This window comes from Rutilus rutilus (genome assembly GCF_951802725.1).
Source record: "Rutilus rutilus genome assembly, chromosome: 23".
NCBI classification, from domain to species: domain Eukaryota; kingdom Metazoa; phylum Chordata; class Actinopteri; order Cypriniformes; family Leuciscidae; genus Rutilus; species Rutilus rutilus.
The window spans coordinates 5,030,776-5,056,173 of record NC_140233.1 but is presented as its reverse complement, the minus strand read 5'-3'; the positions used below and the strand labels follow the sequence as shown (position 1 = coordinate 5,056,173).

At 37.0% G+C, this 25,398-nt stretch overlaps 2 protein-coding genes across 7 annotated transcripts; one reads left to right on the top strand and one right to left on the bottom strand.

Annotated features, from left to right (window-relative positions):
* Window positions 1–648: 648 nt before the first annotated feature.
* On the bottom strand, window positions 649–8,441 carry mpi (mannose phosphate isomerase). Of its 6 annotated transcripts, none has more exons than XR_014626017.1 (9): window positions 8,377–8,441; window positions 7,985–8,112; window positions 6,653–6,853; window positions 5,552–5,693; window positions 4,938–5,117; window positions 4,489–4,662; window positions 3,412–3,620; window positions 1,713–2,350; window positions 1,411–1,645 (listed from the first exon to the last, which is right to left on the bottom strand). XR_014626017.1 is itself a non-coding variant. In XM_084397313.1 (8 exons), the coding sequence occupies exons 1-8, from the start codon at window positions 8,390–8,392 to the stop codon at window positions 2,132–2,134; spliced, it is 1,269 nt and encodes a 422-aa protein (XP_084253439.1). In that variant the 5' UTR covers window positions 8,393–8,441; the 3' UTR covers window positions 649–2,131. The 6 variants fall into 6 exon arrangements, 2 of the variants coding, with proteins under 2 accessions (XP_084253439.1, XP_084253440.1); XR_014626019.1 differs by lacking the exon at window positions 8,377–8,441 and adding an exon at window positions 8,228–8,366; XR_014626020.1 differs by lacking the exon at window positions 8,377–8,441 and adding an exon at window positions 8,228–8,366 and having other exon boundaries at window positions 1,411–1,603.
* Window positions 8,442–9,858: 1,417 nt separating this feature from the next.
* On the top strand, window positions 9,859–25,135 carry scamp2 (secretory carrier membrane protein 2). Its single transcript, XM_084396533.1, has 9 exons — window positions 9,859–10,043; window positions 13,825–13,902; window positions 14,131–14,205; window positions 15,554–15,668; window positions 16,860–16,988; window positions 17,542–17,701; window positions 22,441–22,542; window positions 23,829–23,946; window positions 24,024–25,135. The coding sequence occupies exons 1-9, from the start codon at window positions 9,987–9,989 to the stop codon at window positions 24,168–24,170; spliced, it is 981 nt and encodes a 326-aa protein (XP_084252659.1). The 5' UTR covers window positions 9,859–9,986; the 3' UTR covers window positions 24,171–25,135.
* Window positions 25,136–25,398: the final 263 nt, after the last annotated feature.

Below are 25,398 nucleotides of genomic sequence, written 5' to 3'. Positions count from 1 at the left end.
AATGGCTCTTTTGGCGCTATCCTGAACCAGAGAATGTCTAATATGGCGAGAAGTTTCACTCTCACTACACTTCCGGCTTCTGAACTGGTTGCAGTTCCACTCTGATTCCATATGAGGGCGCTCACAGGACGAGTGCAGAATGAATGGAGGTCTATGGCGGTATACCCCTCAAAATCCACTTTTCTCAGGATATAATTTTTTGTCTAGTAATTTGAATGTTGTATTCGAAAGATAGATGCAAAGAAATTACACATTGCTGGGTGTTAGATTTTTTAGAGTCACTTATTTGCTTTAAAAAAGTCTTTCAAAATGTCAATGACGTCAGAATGCTGACGTCATTAGCAGAATGCTAGCGTGTTATGGGCAACAACAACTCAACCTGTAAGAAATCAAAACGACATAAGTACTCGTTCATTCAACTTTCGACCTAAAACCCATGTTGAACTTGCAAAACCTACAATCAAATCTGAGATTTCTCAACGGCAATCGGGTGAAAGAGACAAATTTAGCCGTCTAGCCCCATTGACTCCCATTCATTTTGCACTCATGGCAAGCGCCCCCCAGTGGAACTCTGGTGGTACTACAACCAAAATTCGGTACAATAGGGCTTAATAGGGAGTGGACAGGCTCTCCGTAGACGGGCTCTGCCTGAACATTAGAAATCATTCAACGGAAGTGTGGCTCTCGGGAGCGCGTGACCATCACATCCTTTGTTTTTCCCGGCAAAAGCGTCCCGAGTCCTTCGCATTAAAATCAATCGACAGGCTTTCATATGCAATAAAACAGCGATTAATACATGCAGATTCGCACATATAGCCCCTTTAAGACGTGTTTCTGGTCTTATTATGAATGATTCAGCAGTGCAAGATATTCTAAAGAGAAAAAATGATTTGTCTTCGTGATCTTTCATCAAAATCTAACAACTTGCTCTGAATTTTTGCTGACATCACCACTTGTGCCCAGTCAGCTATTGTTTTAGGTTACTGTTGCAGGTAAAACATATTTTCTAAAACCCTACAATAGTTCATTAAATGCTGGTGGTTTAAACTCATTCTGGTCTGAGTTTATTCTGGAACGTATGGAAGCTTGTGTCCGCCACAAAATAAAACATTTTAAAAGATAATTGCGACTTTTTATCTCACAATTGAGTTTACATCTCGCAATTCTGAGAAATAAAGTCAGAATTGCGAGATATAAAGTCAGAATTGCGTGAAATAAAGTCACAATTGCGAGATATAAAGTCAGAATTCTGACTTTTTTTCTCGCAATTGAGACTTTATATGACATAATTGCGAGTTTATATCTCGCAATTCTGACATCTTTTCTCACAATTGTGAGATATAAAGTCCAATTCGAAGGAAAAAAAAGGACTTTTCTTCCAATTCGAAGGACTTTTTTTTTTTTTTTTTTACCTCAGAATAGTTTATATCTCACAATTCTGACTTTATAACACGCAATTGCGACTTTATATCTTGCAATTATGACTTTATATCTCCCAATTGCGACTTTATTTTTCAGAATTGCGACATATCTCGCAATTGCGACTTTATTTCTCAGAATTGCGACTTTATATCACGCAATTGCGACTTTATTTCTCACAATTCTGACTTCATATCTCGCAATTCGGAGAAAAAAAGTCACAATTCTGACTTGATATCTCGCAATTGTGAGAAAAAAAAAGTCAGAATTGTGAGATAAAAAGTCGCAATTACTATTATTTATTTATTATTCAGTGGCGGAAACAAGCTTCCATAGGAACGCCCACTTTTCACCATCCAATCAAATCTGGCTGAATATCCTGTTTCCCTGGTAAATATGTCACATTATTAAATTAAAACCGTTGTGAACAGCGTTTCATGTTGACTAAAAGGAATTCATATACATATTTTAAAAGAACATGCATGCAGAACCTCAATCATAATTCAAACCGATTCATTATGTATGTTTAGTTGTTTTTTTGGGGGGTCAAGCATAGCAATTTTAACACTTAAATGTCATCATAATGATCATAATTTGGGGTCATGCAAGTTCGTGATGAAGACAAAAACATGGGAACATGGTTTCTACTTGAGCTGTTTCGGCGGTGGGTTTTTATTAGGACAGAACAGACGCTGGACGTTTATGAAGTGTCCTACAGTAAGCAGCAGGCTCTGAACATGGTCATGCCCGTCGATGATGTCACCTGTAACGAGACGCTCTCATTGGCCGAAATGAAGAGCACGGAGCCTCGTTTCAGAGTCATGTCAGAGAGGGCGGCAGCAGACGTGGCGACGGCGTCTCCGTCGATGACCAACAGGATCCCGGCAGATTCCAGAGCGCTCACAGTGTACTGATGCTCTGAGGCGGGGATCTGGAGAACAACACCAGGGACATTAGTGGAAATATGTTAATTACAGACACTAGGAACATTATTATGAGTATAATATTGCTAGAATTTTAATATTAGAGCTGCACATTTCTGGATAAATTGAAAATTATGATTCTTTTGTGAAAAAAAAAGAAAAAGAGCCGACAACTAAAAAAATAACATGTAATTTACTAGAGGTTCTGACAAAATGTTCATTGCTTAGTAAATTATCAAATTTATTAGATTTTTTTTTAATCATATTGAATGAATGATTCAATGACTCACTCACAAATACATCTCTTGTTTCATTACTGGATGAATCAGCATTTTTGAATGAATCTCTTGAATGAACGATTCAACGACTCCCTTCATAAAGGCTGTGTCCAAAATCGCATACTTTCTTGAGTAGGAACTTATTTTGAAGAGGTAATTACTTTATGACCACTAAAAAAAGTATGTAAGTATGTGTGTATGAATGTAATCTGGACATACTACATCCACCATGTTGTCATTGTTGCAGCGTCAGTTGCGTCACTTCACCTCCATTCACAGATCCTCTCCCGTGGCCTCATGGGATAATAAAGTGTCCATCGAATACACACTTCAGAATCTCACCGGAAGTAGTAGGTCATCTCTTTTACGAGTACAGTGACTTCGGACATACTTCTTTTGACACATAATGTTTTTCGCCTACTATATACTAGTGAAAGTATGTGATTTTGGATGCAGCCCATGACTTCACTTGTTTCATTACTGGATGAATCAGCATTTTTGAATGAATCTCTTGAATGAATGATTCAATGACACATTATTAGCAGTCTCTTGTCGCCACCTACTGGTGTAATAATGTAATTGATCTCTGTTTGAAGAATCAAGTTACTTTCAAAAGGTGATTCGCTCTATTTTGACCGCTAGCATGTTTATATCCCAACTATAAACTTTTATCCCAGTACTTCTGTGATAATATAGAATACTGTAATACAGAAATAATGATGGATGAAGTGAGGCTGTTTCATATCTATACATGACAACTGCTCTCTATGGGATCGTGATGAATGGCGCACCTGTATTCTCATGACGCTGAAGTCTGGCACAGGAGGGTCGTAGAGGTAGACGCAGGGGTCGCTGTTGTCCCGCACGCAGGGGAAGATTTTGGCACTGGCCGGAGCCGGGCTGTAATTCAACATCTCGCACAGTGTGTCCACGTCTATGTATTTGGGAGTCAATCCGGCACGTACGGTGTTATCGGAGCACGCCATACACTCCACACAGTCTGCAGGATTCAGAGAACCATTAAACATCCAATACACATGACTGAATATTATGCAAATTAATAAATATTAAGTGAATAATGTATATATTTCACAAAAAAGTATGACACAACCTACATGGAATAACTGAATATTAAATTCATGTTATGGATTATTAAATTAATATTAAATGATATATTTCACACACAAAAAAAAGTACAACCTAAATGGAATAAATGTATATTAATGAATATAATTCACAAAGATCACAACACATCCTAAATAGAATAAATTAATATTAATGAGTGTTAATAAACATATTTAAAAACAAGTACAACTACACAACCTACATTGAATAAATGAATATTAATGAACATTAAATTAATATTAAGTGTATATTATTGATTTCACAAAAAGTACAACTAAATGAATATATGGAATTAACGAATATTAAATGAACATGTTTCACAAAAATTACAACTACACAACCTACATGGAACAAATTAATATTATGGATTATTAAGTGAATATTAATGAATATATTTCACAAAAAGTACAACAACAAAACCTACATTGAATATATATATTAATATACAAATAATTGAATATGAATGAACATTAAATTAATATGAAGTGTATATTATTGAATTTATTTCACAAAAAGTACAACTAAATGAATGTATGGAATAAATGAATATTAATGACCATTAAATAAATATGTTTCACAAAAATGATAACTTTTATATTATAATTACAACTCCACAACCTGCTCAAAGAATGATTTGTGAATATTAAGCAGAAACTACAATACTATTTAAATGTTTTAAATATTGAGTTTTTTCAGACTTTGTCCAAGAAACATGTTTAATGAGTAATGTGGTGACACCTGACCTCCAGACAGATAGGCATGAGGCTCGTTTGCTCCCAGAAACATGGCTTCCCCCGGCCGCAGCACCATCCGGTTCAGGAAGTAAATGGAAAAGCATCCGATGTCCCCGGGATACTGGGAATGGAGTCGGAGCAGCAGCTCTCCGTTACTCCTGGAGGTGTCTTTGCCAGCAGCCTCTGGGACAAAAACAACACGTTCAAGATTCAAGATCGTTTGATTTATACAGCACATTTAAAAACAGGCTCGATCTCCTCTATGCTTTAATCCTGATCTGGGGACAGAGAGAAGTCTCTTTTCACCAGATCTCAGATTATGTGTGGGATTGTGTAGATAGAGTGGATTATTTAAGGATTTAAAAACAAAAAGCAGAATTTTAAACTCAATTCTAAAATGCACAGGATCAGCACAGGTCTTGAACAGCATGTTTAATAATGTGCTGGTTTCCTCTCACCTTCCTCTGAGATCCGCTTGACCAACATGTTGAGCTGATCCACAAACAGCTTCTTCTCACAGTTCATCATCCTGGTGAAGCATTTCTTCAGAGCGAGAGACGTTCGGTCCGAGTCTCCCACAGCGCTCTGGAGCTCCTCGGCCGCTTCAGTCCCAATCAGCGCACGGAATTCTGGGACATCTGAAAAACACACACCAGCTGGTCTCAGATCAGAAGCACAGATCTTCTTTAGTAAATCAGTAATCATATGAGCAGCCAAGACACTTCTACTGCGAAAGGTCAATCAAAAATGTGCAATGCTATTTTTTTGCATGGTTTTTGAACTAATATTTACATTTAATCATTTAGCAGACACTTTTATCCAAAGCGACTTATGTATGCTACTGATATTGTATTGATATTCTTAAATAAATATATATTTATATAATATTATATAATATATATAAATATTTATATATATATAAATATTTATATAAATATATATAAATATTTATATAATATATATATAAATATTTATATAAATATATATATAAATATTTATATAAATATATATATAAATATTTATATAAATATATATATAAATATTTATATAAATATATATATAAATATATCACCTTTGAGGAAGCCCAAGATCTCCTCCATTGGCCGAAAGCCGCAGAGCCCTTCGAAGCGAGTGAGTGCGATGGCCATCTCCGGTTTGTGGTTGTTGTCTGGGTAATGTTCAGGAAACTGTGCATGGAGTCTGGCAGCCAACTCCTGTCAAGAGACAAGGACAAATGAAGGGTGCTTTCACACTGGGCTGGTTTGCTGTGGTCCGAGCCCGAGCGCGATTGTTCCCGGCGCCGGTCTGGTTTCACACTTAACTTGATTCTATCGAACCCTGGTGTGTTTGCGAGCATCTTACGTCATCGCAAACGCGCACGGCACATGATAGACAACAGAACGCGGGTCAATATATTGTGTTTTTGTATTATATTATAATACAATATATTGTATTAATTCGGTGCTATTATGCGCAGCTGAGTGAACAACACAGGTACTCTGTGTGTGTGTGTGTGTGTGTGTGTGTGTGTGTGTGTGTGTGTGTGTGTGTGTGTGTATATCGCATAAGGTGGCTTTCTGCTGCTTGCAAACAGACTCTTTTGAGGAGACAGTGGATTTCCATTCATTTGTGGCCCAAATACACGGCAGGCTCACTCTCGCTCGTATCCAAGGTAAATCATGTTTTATTTAAAGGGATATTTCACCGCTGGAAAGATGAATGTGTATTAAATTGGGTCATTTATGTAATAGAAATGTGAAATTATTTTAGAAGTTGGTGCCTTCTAGACTGAGAAAAGCCAGAAAATGCATTTTTGGCTCATGTGGATGAAAGACTACAACTCCCAGAATGCACTTTCTTCGCTGCCCTATGAGGACACTCCCAAGCCACGCCTACCGGTTACAGAGGGCAGTGTCGGGAGAAATGATACAGCTAGGCTACTAGTCGACTCGAAACTGAAAAGACGGTGTTTTATCGTGAGATCCCCCTATGGGCGGGTTGAACACATGCGGGATGAGCTCCTCCTACTGGCTGTAGTCTCTCGCCTCTGGACAGAAAAGCCTCTGATGATGCTAAATGATGATTTTTGTGTCATCTGAGGTTTTTTTCTTAGGACTAGGTTTCTGTTCGTACCCGAGTACATTTCTATAAGGGAAACGGTCTCCAATCTCACCCTGTTGGGATGCGCCTGGATGGACAGAGCCGTGTTGACGGACAGCACTTTGAAAAGGAAAGGGAGCTGCCCGTGGAAAGTGTCCTTGACCTTTGACCCCAGGCAACCTGGGAAATCTGCAATCCACTGTCCAAGTGTCCTCTGGGATATCCTGTTGTCTTTGATGAGAGCGTCGCCTTTGGGATGAGCACCCATCCAAAGCTTGAAAGAGCAGAAAACAAAGATGTAATGATTAGAGATTCATTTTGTTTCTTATTATTACCTGTTCTTAAAGATGCAGTCACTGATCTGTATAATGAGATGCACATATATACATATATGTTTAGATGAGCGGGTGAAGTGCTTAACTGCTGCAGAAGTAATGAAACCAAAAATGAACAACTTTTGTGTTGCGAATGTCAAATTGAAGGGTCCTTTAAGATGGTTATTTATAGAACAATAGACTGTGTGACGATATGAACACATGCTGTGGGTTTATTAATAGACTGCCAGATAAAGTGAATGTCAAGCTGACCTGTAAGTGAGCTGCTATTTTCAGAGACACTTGCACTTGTTAAAGTCTGATGCACAATGTGTGCGACAGCCGCACAATAAAACTGTATTTTAAACTGTGGTTTTCTGTCTTGTATTTCATCTCAGAATGTGGAAATTGGTGGAAATAAATAAATACAGACTCTTACTTACATGAGGAAAACATAAAGCGGCCTATTTCAAATGCTTACGATAATACTGTTCTTCCAGGATTTCAGTAATAAAGCTAGGCTAGATCTTTAAAATGCATAACAGTTATCGTACGGTACTCGGCAGTGGTCAAAAAGGATGTAAACAGTGTATTTTTAATTGATCTCTTATTGAGGATGGCAATCAGATCACTGTATGACCTTGGTGTTTGTGAATAAACAGTAGGCCGTGGATTTCTAAGCTGGTGTTGGGAGAAAAACAATGACGTTCTGGTTTTAGACGGCAATAAAATCACAGACTAGTAAATGTTGAAAATACCTGAGAAACAATTATAGTCGGTTATCGGTATCGGCCAAAATGTTCATATCGGTGCATCCCTTATTATAATTAATGCAGGGGTGTATAATTATAACATCAATAACACAATTAGAAGGTCTACGTGGCTCTCTTCGGCTTTCTCAAAAGCGAGTTTTTATTTTTCATTGCAACACAGGCAATAACAAAAAGTTATCCAAGAGGAAGATATAAACATAAAATTCTCTTTATTTTTTTCATGACATTTCTATCAGTTTGAAAGCATTTTATATTTAGCTAATCTATATTTTTATACACAGTAATTAGTTTTTTTTTCGGGTCTGATCCACACTGTACCTCTGCGTAGGGTTTGGTCTCCTCGATGAGAGCCTGAGGGTCTCCACCGAGCACGAGCCGGGCCACCTCACTGTCCTGGCCCACTTTACCCCAGGCGTAGTTCTGCACCACACAGCACAGAGGGAACACTGCGGACACAGAGACACTGATATAAAATACGCTTTTCAAACACAAGTATCTGCTGTCATATGGATGAATGAATGGGATGAATGGACGTGAATCACATCGATGAGAAACGCTTACACACTCAAATCCGAACAACCGCACAAATAACTAATCCACCCAAACGACACACAAACCAACGATTAACAACCAGTCCTGTTTGAACCCGCTGCTTGTCACTGAACGCTTTGTAAAATAAACAATGAAATGTGAAGTGAGATTAAACTGACCTTTCACTTCCGCCATGTCTGCGACGTTGACTGTCACGTAGGTGACGTCACGGCTCGCCAACCAATCACGGGCCTTTAGATGTAAATAAATATAATTCATACTGTAAAATAAAATGTATGTACATTTTATTTTAAAATGTAATCTGGGATATTTCTGTGAATATCTAAGGGTTAAGTTAAGGTAACGAAATAAGGAGGTTAAATATATAATACATTTTTCTTATACTAAAAATTAGATATTCATATATATATATATAAAAAAAAAATCATTCAGTATAATGAAAATCAATCAATCAATCAATCATTTTATTTCTAAAGCACGTTTAAAAGCAACACGAGTTGACCAAAGTGCTCTACCTTAATAAACATATAGACAAACACACCATAAAACACAACAAAGCACTATATAAACCTCATGTACATATTCAACCTTAAAACACCCAGTAGAACCACAGGATTTAATGTGTCTTTACACAAAATGAAAAGAATGAAGTATAATGTATAATGAACAACATTTGCATGACTATTTTTTATTGTTTATAGAACTTCCCCAATAATATGAATAATTCTACAAGATTTTTTTTTATATATATCCCATTGAAAAAATTACAACGCAACAATTATTCAAACTTAACATAGTGACATGGTTGCACATTAAACAAACAAACAAACAAACAAACAAATAAACAAATAAATGAATGAATAAATGCAAAACTGAAGTTATATTACAAATTACCTTTAAGGTAAGAAATACAATACGGGTCTTTTTAATAAAAAAGAGAAAATCTCGATATAATGTAATTAAGTGCTATTTTTTTTATTGATAATTATTTTAAAAAGTATTTTTATGAGATCGAGTTCATTAAATAAGAGATTGACAGTCAGATTTAGGTTGACAGTCAGAACATTTTGTTTTCTGGATATCAAGTTTTTTCATGCAGAATATAAAAGTTTACCTCACAATAATCTTAATAATAATAATTTTTTATTTTATTGTATTGACCAGATACAACCGCAAATACATAGTTACAACTCAAAACAGAATTAACCAACAATAATATAATTATAAACAGTAGACAAAAAGCCAGTGAAAGCAAGTGAAATAAAAAGCAAGTAAAATAAACAGACAAAAAATAAAAATAAAAATAAAAATAAATAATAATAAACTGACCCAGGGAGAGAGTTCCTTTTTTTTTTTTCATTTAAAAAAAGCATAAATATTATACTTTGTGCACAATGTAACAGACTTTAAAGCTTTGGCATTGTTGGAAGAAGAGATAGTACCCAAATAACATTTCAGGTCTTAGCAAAAAATTAACAAAAAGAGACAGACAAAAATGTACACTTGTGTACAAAACACTTGGCTAGAAAAATAAACAGATTTATAAGAAAGTACTTGTCTTTTAGATTCTTGTCAAGAGTTATAAAATCCAAATAAGACATCCAATAATCGTAATAATCGTTAAAAAAAATGATGACGTCACAGTCAGATCTGCTGCGCATGCGCGTCACGCACTCACTACGGAAGTGCGGAGAGGAAACAGCAGAGTTCGCAGTGTTTCTCCGGTGCCGCTCAGTTTGGACTCTAAAGACGGATAAAGTCCCTCACAATGTCGGGATTTGACTCAAACCCGTTTGAAGAGACAGTCGATGTCAATCCATTCCAGGTGAGACGCGCTTCTGACGCGTTTAAACGGGTGTTTAGGGGAGTTTCATAGGGTTTGTGCTGATGAGGATGATGATGGGAGTTTTGGGTCAGTTCGGTTCGGTTCGGCCCGGCCCGGCCCGGCCGTTGACGTGTCATGGTCTCTGATGCGGGTGTTAGTTTGTTAGTTTGTTAGTTGTCGCTGGGGAAGGGTGTGTGTGTGTGTGTGTATCCGCGCAGGTTGGATGACACGCTGAAGGCCAGAGCGCCACTCCTGTTAATGTCACAACACTGTAAAGTGCTGTAATAACATCATAACCGCCTGAATGTAACTCTGTGAGTCACACAGCGAGAGTGAGGCTCTGATCACCTGTGCTCGACTATTCTTCTCTTCATCAGCACTAATGCGCCACATCATCGAGCTGTAATGCGTCAGACAAAACTCAAGAGTCCTGATCAAGACATGCAGGGCTGTCATTATGCTTTCTGCACAACATGATTTGCATTAATGCATTTTGATTATTGAATGAAAACAACAAACGTGACTGATAATAATGCATTGTACACTGCAAAAAAGTCAGATCTCACAATGGTGTGTTTGCTATCATGAGCTTTTTATCTATGGTGAGATTCTAGATTTTCTAGCTTCTATGTGTAATGTGAATATAGATTGCATTCAAATGCACAATTTTTAAATACAAAATAAAATATGGCATGCTCTGTAATAAGAAATAGACATTATATATGCTACATTAAATAATAATGATGCATTATATGCATTACATGCACTTAACAGGTCAGGATTTCGACAAGATATTTGACAAATAACATGCCGTTTTAATCCACATTAAAATGTTGGGTTAAAATATGAATGTAAAATGTGTATATTTTAGTTGCATTTATTAACATGTTTGATTTTTATTTTTTTTGCAGTTAATTCAATAGTCTTGCTGTGTGACAAATGCACAATTATAAAAGTAAAAATATGTTGTAATCTCTCAATTAATTTGACATTAAGTGTAGTTTAAGTGCCACCTGCGCACAGATTGCTTACAGTGATATTTGTACAGTCTGTTTGTCATCTGGCATCTTTGTTGTGTCTTCATTGTCTGGCGTCTCATATAGTTTCCATCTGTTTCTTTAATGCAGCAGAATATTGAGTTATGCACAAAGCAAACATTCCTGCGCTCCACCTCCTCCCCCTCGACGGGAAACACAGATCGCTTGTCTGCTGGAGTAGAATCATAATTCAGATGTTTAGTGATGCATGCAGTGACTTTCTGCTGAGTTTGATGGTTTTGATCCATGAAAGTGTCCATTTTCACATTGTATGTCATGTTTCATAATGTGCATCATATTACCTGTTGATTGTTATGGCCAGAAGAGAACGGCTGTCGAGAAATCTGACTTATTTTTATTTTTAATAGAATAGTGCAGCATTGATAAAGAAATTATGTATCCGTGCACATCATTGTTTTTGTGTTGAAATATAATTTTTAATCAGAATAACTTCCCCTCATTCTTGCAGTAACTTCTCTTCTCTGATGACGGCGGCGGGTCAACCTGTCACTCACATGAGATGTACTGTCAAAACATCACAGTTTGATTGAATAGTGACGGACGTTTTTGTTCTTTTTCAGATTTTAGACCTTAATAATTGATTCCACTTATCGAATCCTGTGTGCGCTTTTATAGTTTTAAACCGCTCAAGCGTAAGAAGACACGAAAGAGAAACTCATTTCGGCACGAGAACACTGAATTGAGTTCTCTTTCACGTCTTCTTGAGCTTGAACTGAGAAATACACACAAAATGAGGTCAAAATATCCTCGTAAACACAGTCGGTCAAGTGAACATAAACAGTTTAGAAAGAAAACTCGCGTGTAACAGTATATTAGATCCGTGCATCAGGTCTTAAAGTGACAGTAGCCTAATATTCCTGCTGTCGTCCGAGTTATTGCTGTTAGTCAAAGAACATAGTCAAGATAAGTGAGTGATTTACTTTTCTCTGAGTAACTTTAATATGGATTAATATAAAAAAATATATACAGTGTATATTTTTCTGAATATCAATTTCTGAATTTTTCTGAAAATTTCTGAATTTCTGACAATTTCTGAATTTTTCTGAAAATTTTTGAATTTTTCTGAAAATTTCTGAATGTTTCTGTTCTGAAAATTTCTGAATTTCTGACAGGTGTGTTTGTCAGGACAGACGGCAGAGACGCGCTCAAAACGCACTTACTCTGTATTTCAAAGTGTTTTTGTCATTTTTTTTCTGTGCAACTTTCTGAAGAATTTTTGTAGCTTAGATACTTTGATGGGGTGGAAGTTTTATGTTCTGAAAGGTGATTTTATAGGACAATGAATTCGATTTTTCCTGATTCAAGCCTTTTAAGATCCTCCTGAGGACAAAGGAAGTTCTCCATGTCTATTGTGTTTAATGTGTCCCGCACTGGGTAAATATTTAAGTTGCTTCCTTTAAAGTCCTGCTCTGACTGGCTGATGCAGCGTCAGATGTGATTAATGATTGGCTGGGGATCCACATTAATAATCAGTGAACGAGAGTCTTCTAGATGAGTCGACACACACACAGATTTAGATGATGTTGTTCTCATCTGCCTATAGCAGAGGATAACATGAGCAAACAACACTCCACTCAAGAAATGCAGAAATGAATCTCAAATGCCTCAGTATAATGAAAAGCTTCCGTCCGATCCGTGTGTGTGTGTGTGTGTGTGTGTGTGTGTGTGTGTGGCTGCTGTGGTCTGCAGTCGTGAACTGATGGAGTGTATCAGTGAATTAGTGTAAGGAAGGATGAGAACTGATATCAGGATTTGACTTCCTCATTGTGGCCACAGAGATATCTGAAATATGATTGGATGAGTGTGACCTGTTCACCTCGCTGTGATGATGATGATGATGATGATGTCACTGTATTGTAATTGAGGCATGTGACTCAATAAAACTTGTGACGCACTTGCATCATGGTTTCAATTCAGTTTCAAAAGACGGCAAAACCAGCCGCTCCGTGAAGTCCTCGGTCAGGAAGGAGATCGGGATTTCTGAGCTGTGATTGGTTTACCAGTGTCTCGGATCCTCCACCTCTCTCTAAACATGTTTACGACCCGTCATAAGATGTATTTGTTTAATGAGGCCTTTGTAAGGACAGTTAGTTTTGGATTGGATGCATTTACATTAATTTTAAACAGCACTTTGGTTCAATCTGTGGCTTTTAAGGTGCTTTATAAATAAATTTAGATTTGATTTGGATTCATTTGTTTTGGATCCATGAAATAATAATAATAAAAAATATATATATATATATATTAATTATTAAATAATTGAATTAATGCCATTTAAACATTATCATATTATAATATTAATAATATTTATAATATAAATTATTGTGAAATTATATTATTCAGTTATTTAATATTTAATATAATATTTATTATTTAATATTTCATGTATACATATTTATACAAACACACACACACACACACACACACACACACACACACAGTTGGTCACCAAGGCTGCATTTATTTAATGAAAAACACTGTAAAAACAGTAATATTGTGAAATATTATTACAATTTAAAATAACTATTTTCTATGTGAATATGTGGTAAACTGTAATTTATTCCTGTGATCAAAGCTGAATGTTCAGCACCATTACTCCAGTCTTCAGTGTCACATGATCCTTCAGAAATCATTCTAATATGATGATTTGATTGGTATAGTGAGTATTATAATAATTAATTATAATTATTGTCTAATAATAATACTGTGTCCATCTCTTCCAGGATCCGTCTGTCACTCAGGTGACGAACTCTTCAATCGATGGCATAGAAAGTTTCAGTCCGTTTCCTGATGGCAACTCGGTGAGTCTAACGAACATTATTCCACTGGGTGTGTAAGACCAGTGTCTTTATCAGAGTTGTGTAATTGTGCTCTGAACTCTAATGTAATAAAGCAATAAGCTGGTTTTACCACGGTTAACAATGTGTGCATGTGTTCAAGCTGCAACAGCAGTTTGATACAAAACACCAATGCTTTGCATTTTGTTATTCATGAATAAAAACCCAATAATGATGTTTTTTTGGTGTCAGGGAAGCACCATCCCGGCCTCCAGCGTCCCGTCTCAACCTGCGGTCCTGCAGCCGTCAGTGGATCCCGGGCCAAAGGTCAGCGTCTCACACACACACACACACACACACACACACACACGCACGCGCACACTTTCTTGTACATCTATCTTTATGAGGACATTCATTGACACAATGCAATCTCTAGCCGCTTACCCTAACCTTACCCATCACAACTAAGTGCCTAACCCGACCCCTGACCCTAAACCGACCCTTAACCTCATCATAACCTTATCCCTAAAACCAAGTCTTGACCCACAAACAGGTCTTTAAAGGGCTCTCAGAAATTCAGGACTGGCCAAAATGTCCTCACTTTTCTCTCTTTGTCCTCACTCCACTGGTCTAAAACTCAAACTGGTCCTCACAAAGATTGTACACACACACACACACACACACACACACACACACACGTGCACACTTTCTTGTACATCTATCTTTATGAGGACATTCATTGACACAATGCAATCTCTAGCCGCTTACCCTAACCTTACCCATCACAACTAAGTGCCTAACCCGACCCCTGACCCTAAACCGACCCTTAACCTCATCATAACCTTATCCCTAAAACCAAGTCTTGACCCACAAACAGGTCTTTAAAGGGCTCTCAGAAATTCAGGACTGGCCAAAATGTCCTCACTTTACTCTCTTTGTCCTCACTCCACTGGTCTAAAACTCAAACTGGTCCTCACAAAGATTGTACACACACACACACACACACACACACACACACACACACACACACACACACGTGCACACTTTCTTGTACTTCTATCTTTATGAGGACATTCATTGACACAATGCAATCTCTAGCCGCTTACCCTAACCTTACCCATCACAACTAAGTGCCTAACCCGACCCCTGACCCTAAACCGACCCTTAACCTCATCATAACCTTATCCCTAAAACCAAGTCTTGACCCACAAACAGGCCTTTAAAGGGCTCTCAGAAATTCAGGACCAGCCAAAATGTCCTCACTTTACTCTCTTTGTCCTCACTCCACTGGTCTAAAACTCAAACTGGTCCTCACAAAGATAGTACACACTCACACACACACACACGCACGCACGTGTCTTCAAAGGTTGTAAGAGTTCCCTGTCTATCTCTGTCTGTATTTTCTAAGTCATAATCATTTGTTAACAAACCAGTATTCATTACTTCAATGAACTCATTGTTTCAACATTACATTATTACATTGTTTAAATTAATACATTTTTAGCTAACTGTGATTTCTATATGTACATTTCTGAAATACAAAACTTAGACAGTTATAGATCACTCTTAAATTGTAATGTGACTCATGCACTTTCTGTAAAGCCACTTTGAAATGATGTGTATTGTGAAAAGCGCTATACAAATAAAGGTGAACTGAACTGAATGGTGTGCGCAGGCCACGGCTGCAGCTGCGCAGGTCAATCTGCTCAAACAGCAGGAGGAGCTGGAGAGGAAAGCAGCCGAGCTCGATCGACGGGAACAAGAGCTTCAGAGCCAAGGAGCGACTACAGGTAACACACACTTCTCTGATCCTGCAGTGTGTACACCACGATCATCCGCCATCGCGTTTGCATGAGGTGCAGGATCCCACAGTGTGTGATGAATAAACTACTTGTAATTACAGCCACAGTGTTCATGCTCTTGAGACATGATTTAATCAGACTGCCACGAGTTAAGACATTTATATACAAAACTACACTAAAGTGTGAGAGAACTGGGTGTCATCTGGGCTCATGTTGCATGTTTAATAGATTTATCACTGCATGTTATGCTCTTATTAGTGTTATATTATATACTATTACAGTTTTTGTTAATGGTTTGAATTAGATTCTATTTTTATGTTTTTCCAGTTTCATTTTAATTCTAAGTTTTTGGTAATTTTCTTGCGTTTTTGCTATTTTTATTAATTTTTGTTTTGTGTTAAATATGTCTATATAAGTTTTAGTTGATTTAGTTTTAGTTATTGCAGTACTTCATCTTAAACTGAACAAAAATGAGAAATGTTGCCTTGGCTGAAATAAAATCAATATTGAGTTTTTATGGTAGCACTTTAAAAATAAGGTTTCATTAGTTAACATGAACTAATAATGAACAAAACTTATGCAGCATTTACTTAATGTTAATTTCAACATTTAATAATATATATTTGTTATATATTTGTTAATATTTTTGTTAACATGAATTAATGTACTGTGAACTAACTAAAATCAATAATTTATTTTAAACAAATTTTTTTTACTCACCTATTTTATTTTAAGTAATGAAAATGTTTTTATGGTTTTATAGTTTTATTTGTTCTAGGGCTGTCAAATCAATTAATCGTGTGTGTGTATATATATATATATATATATATATATATATATATACACAAATACTGTATATATACAAACACACACATATAATGCAAACATATATTATATAAACACAAACTTTTATAATGCAATTAATCACGATTAATCGGTTTGACAGCACTAATTTGTTACAAGTTATCAATGATAACTCTGGCACTGATTACAAAATGCTACTTTTAAAAATAATAGTATGCAGTGTTTAGTGCACAGTATACTAGTATTTCCTTCTGAGTGTGTTTGCACACACATCTGAACGCACACAGTTGCATAAATCAACAGACATAGCTATGCCTTTATTTGTTGTGAGTGTTTGGCGAGTTTTGTGTGATATGGGCGTCTGTTTCTCCTCAGGCAAACAGAACAACTGGCCTCCTCTCCCCAAATTCTTTCCCATCAAGCCTTGCTTCTACCAGGACTTCTCTGAGGAGATCCCGCAGGAGCATCAGAGACTCTGCAAGATGATGTATTACCTGTGGATGTGTGAGTTTTCATTTTAATTTCAGTTATGTGCCTTTGTCATGTGTATTAGTTTCTATTTAGCTTTAATTTCCTTTTATTTCAGTTTTAGCTTTACAATTTTAAGTATTTATTATTTTATTTCAGTTAGTTGCCATTTCAATTTTCATTTTCAAGGTAATATTTATATTTTATTTCTGTTTTATAACTTTATTATTAATTATACTCTAATATATTTTTTGCTATTTTACTACTATTTAGTTTTAGTTAATAACAAAACTGATATAAACTGATATAAACATATTCACTATTGTATATATCCAATAAACAAAGAAATACATCAGATTAACTCGTTCCCGCCATTGACGTAATTTTTAAAGGAAGGAAGTAAATGCGTTTCAAACTCGCTGTAATACATGTAACTTCTGTATTGTGAAGGGAAACTGGACTTTCAGTGTTGAGCTTTAGGACTGGATGAATTTGATCTATCAGATTGAGCTGAGCTTGTGTCAGGCATTGCTCTTGTTTGATGTGTGTGTGTGTGTGTGTGTGTGTGTGTGTGTGTGTGTCCGTGCAGGGCAGTGTGTGACGCTGTTTCTGAACGTCCTGGCCTGTCTGGCGTATTTCACCACTAACTCAGGAGCAGGCGTTGACTTCGGCCTCTCCATCCTCTGGTTCATCTTGTTCGCCCCGTGCTCCTTCCTCTGCTGGTACAGGCCCGTCTATAAAGCCTTCCGGTGAGTCTCTCCTTTAATATACACTCATGTGTTCAAATGACACAACCTGGGGCCGGATTCACCAAATATTTGTAAAAAAATGATTCTTAAAGGAATAGTTCACATAAAAATGAAAATTCTGTCATCATTTACTCACCCTCAAGTGTTTTCAAACCTGTATGAGTTTCTTTCTTCTGCTGAACACAAAGGAAGATGGGGTCCATAGTAGGAAAAAAAAAGGGGTCCGACATTCTTCAAAATATCTTCTTTTGTGTTCAACAGAAGAAAGAAACTCATACAGGTTTGAAACAACTTGAGGGTGACTAAATGATGACAGAATTTTCATTTTTATGTGAACTATCCCTTTAACTGCTGTTTTCTTCTTATTTTCTAACTTAAGAATAAAGATAAGAATTTTGTGTATTCCCAAAAACCTGAAATAAACTGAGTCCTTTTTTGCTGCTTATTGCGCTTAAACATTCAAATACACACAACATAATGTCAAAATGCCGGTCTTGGCGAGTTTTCACGTAAACACAGTCAGTTATGTCTTAAGTTAATGTAAACGGTTGAGAAAGAAAATGCATGTGTAACAGTATAATGGATCAGTGCGTCAGCTCTTAAAGTGACAGCAGCCTAATAAATAGGGCTGGGCAAAAAAATAGATTTTTCGATTAATCGTTTTTTAAAATGTGGTCGATTCAAAATCGATTCTCAAACGCCACGAATTGATTTTTTTCCTTATTTATTTATCTATTACCCAAAAGCCAGTATTAGTTTTCCTCCACAGTTCATAGGCTTGCAAACTCCATTTTATAGCTAATGCAGTGAGATTTTAAAATAACCTAAACTAGTGCTGCACGATTAATCATATCGCAATCGCGATGTCAAGCCTACGCAATTATATGACGCAAAATGCTGCGTTTTTATTTTATTTTATTTTTTTATGAAATAAACAAATTTGGACTGTTAAAGGTACAATATGCAAGAATTTTGCATTAAAATATCCCATAATCTCAAGGCCAGTGTTATATATTTTGTTAAGTTGATTACTTACAATATTCCAAATGTTTCCAACTATTTTTAAATTGTGAGAAAATTGCGATTTTAACCAAGGAAACGGGGCGTTAGAGCAGGGGGGAGCTGGGAGTCGCCAGTCAATTGCGTCATATCCGCGTTACCCTCGGTTTCCGCTCGTACTGCGTGGAGTCCTGGACAAATGCGGAAGTTGTAGTTGTAGCGTCTATCAAGCAACAAACGTTAGCTTGTTTCGTGCAGTCGTTATGGAACACAATTATTCTTTACCGATTGCAGCTGGTTCTGTCGACAAAGCATGCTTAATTTTATATTTTCCAAATGTAGCATTCGGTAATAGTTATGTTTATGTAAGGGAAGTATTATTGCTTTAGATTTGTGTTTAGTTTATTGACATTGTTTATCACGTCTGGTGTTTATGGCCATGTAAATAAATATAGCATGTGTTATACATAAAGATTAATCAGTATTTTGGCAAATGATGTGGGTATGTTCGAATGTACTTTTACAACAATTGTTTAGAACACGTAAAACTGCGCAGCGTTATCACAACAATGAATTCGACATACAGTAACATCTATGATAACCAATATAGTATTACACCTTACTTTTCTTGCGGTTAATTCATTTTAATGAAATAAAAGTGTGATGAGGTTTAAGAGTCAGGAAGGAAGAAGACGGGTCGGCGTGACTGGGACTCGTACTTTATTAAAATAAAGCAAAACAAACAAAAGTCGCACACAACGCGCATTCACCGTGGCAACCGCGACGGCACAAAACAGTTCAAAAATGAGAGCTCGGATCCACCGGTTTTCTTTCTCTGCGTCCAATTTTCTCTTCAGTCTCTCTCGTTCCAGCGCGGCTTAAAAGCGGTCTCTCCACGCGGATCACAGCAATAAGACACAGGTGTTCGTCATTTGCACTTGACCTACTTGCTCGTCTCTTCTCTCTCCCATTACAGACCGCGCTGAACCACGCCCCCCTCGCCACAAAAAGCATGTCATTATAAAAATAGAACTTAGCCTCATCCATGAACATGATTTTTCGATTCCCGTCTGACTGATTTACATCCACGGTGGAGTTTAAAACGACAGTTCCCATCATTCCACGCTCCTTCATATCGTCATCAAGCTATGCCGTTGTTGTTGTTTGGAATGTAGCGCCCTCTAGCGGCAAAAAATTCTTGCATATTGTAGCTTTAACGCTATTAACGCATCTGTTAATTTTTGCCATCCTTTGGCTAGTGTTACATGATCCCAATCTAATTCATGCAAATTTAAACCATTCATGTGCGATAAGACGAAAAAAGAGCTCGCTGCCTGTGAATGTCCTGACTGTGACACACAGAAAGACTCGCGCTGATATCGTGCGTGCGCACAAGACAGCCCAGAAAACAGTTCTCTTTCGAGCTTGAACGAACAATAACACACACAATTATGCCAAAATGTCTTTTTGTCGAGTATCTTCATAACATAAGAGTAGTCTTATGATGAACGTGAAGAGTTGTGACTCGTGAGAGAATGAGGCGCGTGTGAGATCCGCGTCCCTGTCAGCAGCGGCTGGTCTTAAAGGGACAGTACACAGCAGCCACTAATTATATCTGTCGCTAAAGTTAAAGGGACACTTCACCCATGGGAACATTGATCTTTATTGAAAGTGGGTCATATATGTAGTCGAAATGTAAAATTAATTTTGAATTTGGTGCCTTCTTGGCCGAGGAAATAAAGAAAGTAACTTCAGGACGCATTTGTATGAAAGACACCAACTCCCACAATGCACCACATTGCACAGCTGCGCAAGCCACTCCCACTAATCCAGAAAGCGCATATCTGCCTAAGAGAAATAACTCTTCCGTCTACAAGGCTAGCTACCACCAGAGCTTGAAATTAATTTCACACAAAATGTCTAGTTAGTTGGCGAACTCATTAGTGAATTACTCTTCATTTGTATTTCTTTCGAAGTGGTGAATTATTGCATTGTAACGTTACCTGGATGTTCAGTCAGATGCGGTGCGAAACTAGGATAGTTCACAACACAAACGTCCGTGTCCTCGTCTGATTCACAACACAAACGTCCGTGTCCTCGTCTGATTCAGAGATTTCATCCAGGAGAAGTTGTCATTGTTGAAATTCTTTGCCACAGTCGGACTCTATCTCTGTGTTCGTAGCGGTTCGTAGTTGCATAGTGAGATCACCGGCGCCACCAGTCCGCCCTAACCCGAGCCAGTCCGGGCTCCTCGTCCGCGGCAGGCAGGTCTTCTGCCTCGGCTGCTCTTCGCTATAATGCGGCTTGTAAAGGTAGCCACAAACACCTGATTCAAGCATCAGACTTCTGAAATCCTCTTCCTCTATATCATATTGAGCACTCTCCTCCGCTATTGTCATAACTTTACATCTGTCTCCACAGCGCCTGTTAGCTTAGCTTCCAAACAAGATGGAGGATATTGCTTTTAGTTTTCAGAAAGTCAAGTCCCACCCACTGATCTGTAATAGGCCTGTAGCGTGAGCGGTTCCCGCCCCCTGGGAAAGATGAGGAACGAGTGTCTGTAGTCTCTACACTTTTCAATGAAATGTGACTTCCTGCTTATTATGACGCAAAATGATGATTTTTACGTCATAATAAGCAGGAAGTAAAACACTTAAATCCTTATTTCTCCCATCTCAGGGAAAAATGGATGAAAAATCCACATTTATTATAATATATGACTGGGTTTCTAACAATACAAAGCTTAATGCAAATGGGTGAAGTGTCCCTTTAATCAAAGAACAGAGAAAAACACTCACTGCTCTTGACTAAAGAACTTTTGTAACTTTAATAAGGATTAGTCTATGTATAATTTATAATTAATGCAGCGCAGACTGTTTGATAACTTTATTCAATTTCTGCATATGTCCTACCTGTTAGACAGGAAGGGCACAGGTAAATATGATTCTGTTTTAATGTACCCACGTGTACCTAAAATAAAAAGAGTTTAATATACAGGTTTGCATTAAGCAACTTTTCATGTTAAAAATACCCATTTTTCTAACCCATACATGCTTAAACAATTGCCTGATGGGCTGAATGAGCCCTTCTATGATCACTGCGATTGCCTCTATAATCCTGTACAGTAAAATAAATAAGAGGGATTCGGGACGGAATCGACTGGGCGTGACGTCATGCGCGTTCACGCTCACCTGGCTATGTCTGGCAGGTTTGTGTATTCGCCGCCATTATCCGCATCAGCGAAGACAACTCAAGCGACTTTTGCAAAAGTAGAAGATGGATTCAAAGAGACCGGCTTCTAGTTCATCCCAAACCCCAACGCAAACTCCACATAACCGCGTGCACAACTCTGGTTGCAGTTTCGCGTGTCGCCAGAAGGGGGCATAGTTCTGCAAAAACTCAGAGACTTGCGCAATGCACCTTTAAATATATATTCATTGAGTCGAATCGAATTTAGAGCTTGCAAATCAAAATCGAATCGAATTGGAACATCTGAATCGATACCCAGCCCTACCAAACCTGCTGTCAAATTATGAGATAATATAAAAAATATCTATATGGCAGTTTCTCCCCATGTTATCAATGTCAAAATTGAGGCTAGTAACTTCGGAAAACCTCGAGCCACAGCGGCTGTTTGGTGAGGATCTTGGTGAATCCGGCCCCTGATGACGTGATGCCTATAGGATTTTGTCAGCACATTTCTGTCACTTCGATAATTCGTATATTTATTTCTCTTTCAGGTCTGACAGCTCCTTCAATTTCTTCTTCTTCTTCTTCATTTTCTTCGCTCAGATCGTGGTGTCTGTGATTCAGAGCGTGGGCATTCCCAATTGGGGCAACAGGTATGAGTAAACTCATTTCTTCACAGCTTCATTCTGGACTACAGTCATTCACTAGTAGTTGTTGTTCCACTATTGCGAGTGTTAAAGGAATATTTGAGCGCAGAAGTGAGGCTCACCGCCTGTGAGCTGCACCGTTTGTCTGTTCTCCTCTGTGACAGATGTCTCTCTCACACTCAGCTTTCTCTTCTTCTCTTTGACCAGTGTCTCTTCCTCAACTAACGGTTTTCTGCTGTTGGACTTCCTTTAAAACTCTTGCTTCCTATCTGAAGTATGTCCTCTTGCTCTTGAAACTTCTTGCTTTATCCTTTCCTCTTAAAGCAGCGCGTTTGCCCTGAAATAAAAGTGCTTGATTTCTCAGTACTCAGTATTCTCAGTAGAATAATGTTAAAATGAGACTCTCTTCATTCTGATTGGTCAGTTGCAGCATTCTGACATTTAAATATTTGTGAATAATGAGGCTAAACTGTATAATTGGTTATACAGGGGATTTCCTGCATATCTGTGCTAGTTTGATTTATAAACTAAAAATTCAATTTTGTTTAGTTTTCATAAATATTCATAAATACTGCTGAAATCTGTATTTCATGTGCATGTAATGTGAAAAATAGACATGTGGCTATTGTAGAATATAGCTAGAAATATATAACATTTGTTTTAGAATCGTTTTCTTTTTAAATTTGTATATATTTAAAATGTTATTAATATATATATATGTATGATGATGTATATGAATGTAATAAAATGTGTATATATATATATGTATTTAATAGAATACAATTAGAGATAAAAAAAATGTATAATATAAAATATATATAAGTTTTTAGAATTCAGATCATTCTAAATAAAACAGTATATATTGTAAAAATGAGAAATATTTAACATGTTTTAGAATAGTTATCGTTTTAATTTATTTATTATGAATTTATTTAATAAATATATTTGTGTATATGAATTTAATAAAATGTATATATACATATTTTATATAATACATTTAGTATTAGTAAAATATATAAAATTATATATATATATATATATAAAATTTAATTTTATAATAACAGAATGTAATTTAATTAAATGTAAACATTAAAATGTTTATTTTTATTTTTTATTCCATTCATTCTAAACAAAACAAATAGTATATATTGCATGCAAAAAAAAAAACCCAAAAAATCTACTCACAATAGAAAATCTGAAATATTCATTTGTATGGACATATTTGTAGTAGCAAAGCATCATTTAGCCGGATCAACCATACATTATTTACTCGCTGTTCTTCTTGATTCCAGCGGCTGGATCACTGCCATAGAGGCGATGAGTTCTAATAGAGCGGTCGGCATCATTATGATGGTGGTGGCGGCCTTCTTCACGGCCAGTGCCGCGCTGTCCATCTTTTTACTGAAAATGGTGAGTAAGTAGCTCAGAGGTTTTTAGTGGAAATCTGTGGCTCTTTGGTTTGGCTTGACGTGTCTGGTGTTTTCCAGGTTCATTCCAACTACCGTCGCACTGGTGCCAGTTTCCAGAAGGCCCAGCAGGAGTTCTCCCAGGGCGTCCTCACGAACCGCAATTTCCAGAGCGCAGCCGCCACCGCCGCCACCAGTGCCGCCCAGAGCTCGTTTCAGAGGAACTAGAGCCAGGAATCACGCATCACTTCCTGCTCATCCAGAACCCAAAGCCCAGCCACGCTCACAAACGTTGCCCTCGATCACCTGCTTTGGTTCTGCATCTTCATTTGGTCCCAGTTTGGTCTTTAGACTGCAGAGGCACTACTTTTATGTGGTTTATTATTATTTTTTTTTTTGAAGGTATGAAGTTTAAATGTTCATCAGTGAGTTTGTATATTTGTATGTATGCAGAACATTTCCTGTATCCTTTTTGACCTCGGTTATGCTGTATATAAAGTAATTTAATGTTTCCCCTGTCATCCGGAGTGATACAGGAGCGATCAGTGTCCTTAAATTACAATAAAACAACGATCATGAAAGGAACTCAAACCCTTCTCATAGCAATGATGCCTTACATGCATGTGAGGGTTTATGCAATTCCTCTATAGTTCTACTGAAGACTTCAAAAGCATCATTCCTAAAATATAATTAGATTTTTTTATTTTATTCTGCGTTCTTTATTAGTGCCAAAGAATAATGACATGCACCCAGAATTCCATGGAAGCATTAGAATCGTGACCTTGGAATCTTGACGGACACGGAGAACATTGCTATTATTGTCTTAATCGTAAGACTGAAGGTGATGTAGGTTTGTTGAACGCTGCATAAATGTTTGATAACCATTGTTCATGTGTACAGGCTTTTTAGGCTACTGATTGTAAACGGTCAAATCAAAATAGTTTTACTAGTACTGGTAAATTTTACATGGTTGATTTTTTTTTTTTTAGCATCGGAAAGTCCTAGCTTTTTGAAACAAACGTGTAAAAGGGTTTGCAGTAAAATGGTCCTGAAATGCATGTTAACAACTCAAAATAATGCCAGATAATATTACCAGAAAGGGTTATATAATTTTGTCAAGATGAGATGAGATTTTTTTTTTTCAACAGTTTATGGAAGTTTTTTGAGCAAATAAATTTTTTCTGATTAACAAATTTTGTCCGAGTCATTTGTATATGGTATCAAGCAAAAATGATTAATCGGTCTATATCGTTTGCATTTTGAGCAGAATTCCTGGTTAACCAACCCTGCATGTCACATGCACATGCATGTCGCAAAAAAAAGAAAGAAGGGAGAACAGATTGTCCGATTTAATCATGATATTTGTGATCTACACAACAAAATAGCGCTTCTCTTCTAAACTTGATAACATTCAATCTGCTAGATTACAATGAGTAGAGAATGTGAACCTAGCACT

Bases quoted from the DNA above. Each gene is read 5' to 3' on its own strand.
- mpi (XM_084397313.1), bottom strand. The intron at 6,854-7,984 runs GTACAGTGTGGA...TGCTCTTTCAAG, and splicing joins AGACCAAACCCTACGCAGAG to CTTTGGATGGGTGCTCATCC. The intron at 5,694-6,652 runs GTGAGATTGGAG...GTCTCTTGACAG, and splicing joins TCCAGGCGCATCCCAACAGG to GAGTTGGCTGCCAGACTCCA.
- scamp2 (XM_084396533.1), top strand. From the start codon at position 9,987: ATGTCGGGATTTGACTCAAACCCGTTTGAAGAGACAGTCGATGTCAAT. The intron at 13,903-14,130 runs GTGAGTCTAACG...TTTTGGTGTCAG, and splicing joins CGTTTCCTGATGGCAACTCG to GGAAGCACCATCCCGGCCTC. The intron at 23,947-24,023 runs GTGAGTAAGTAG...GGTGTTTTCCAG, and splicing joins CCATCTTTTTACTGAAAATG to GTTCATTCCAACTACCGTCG.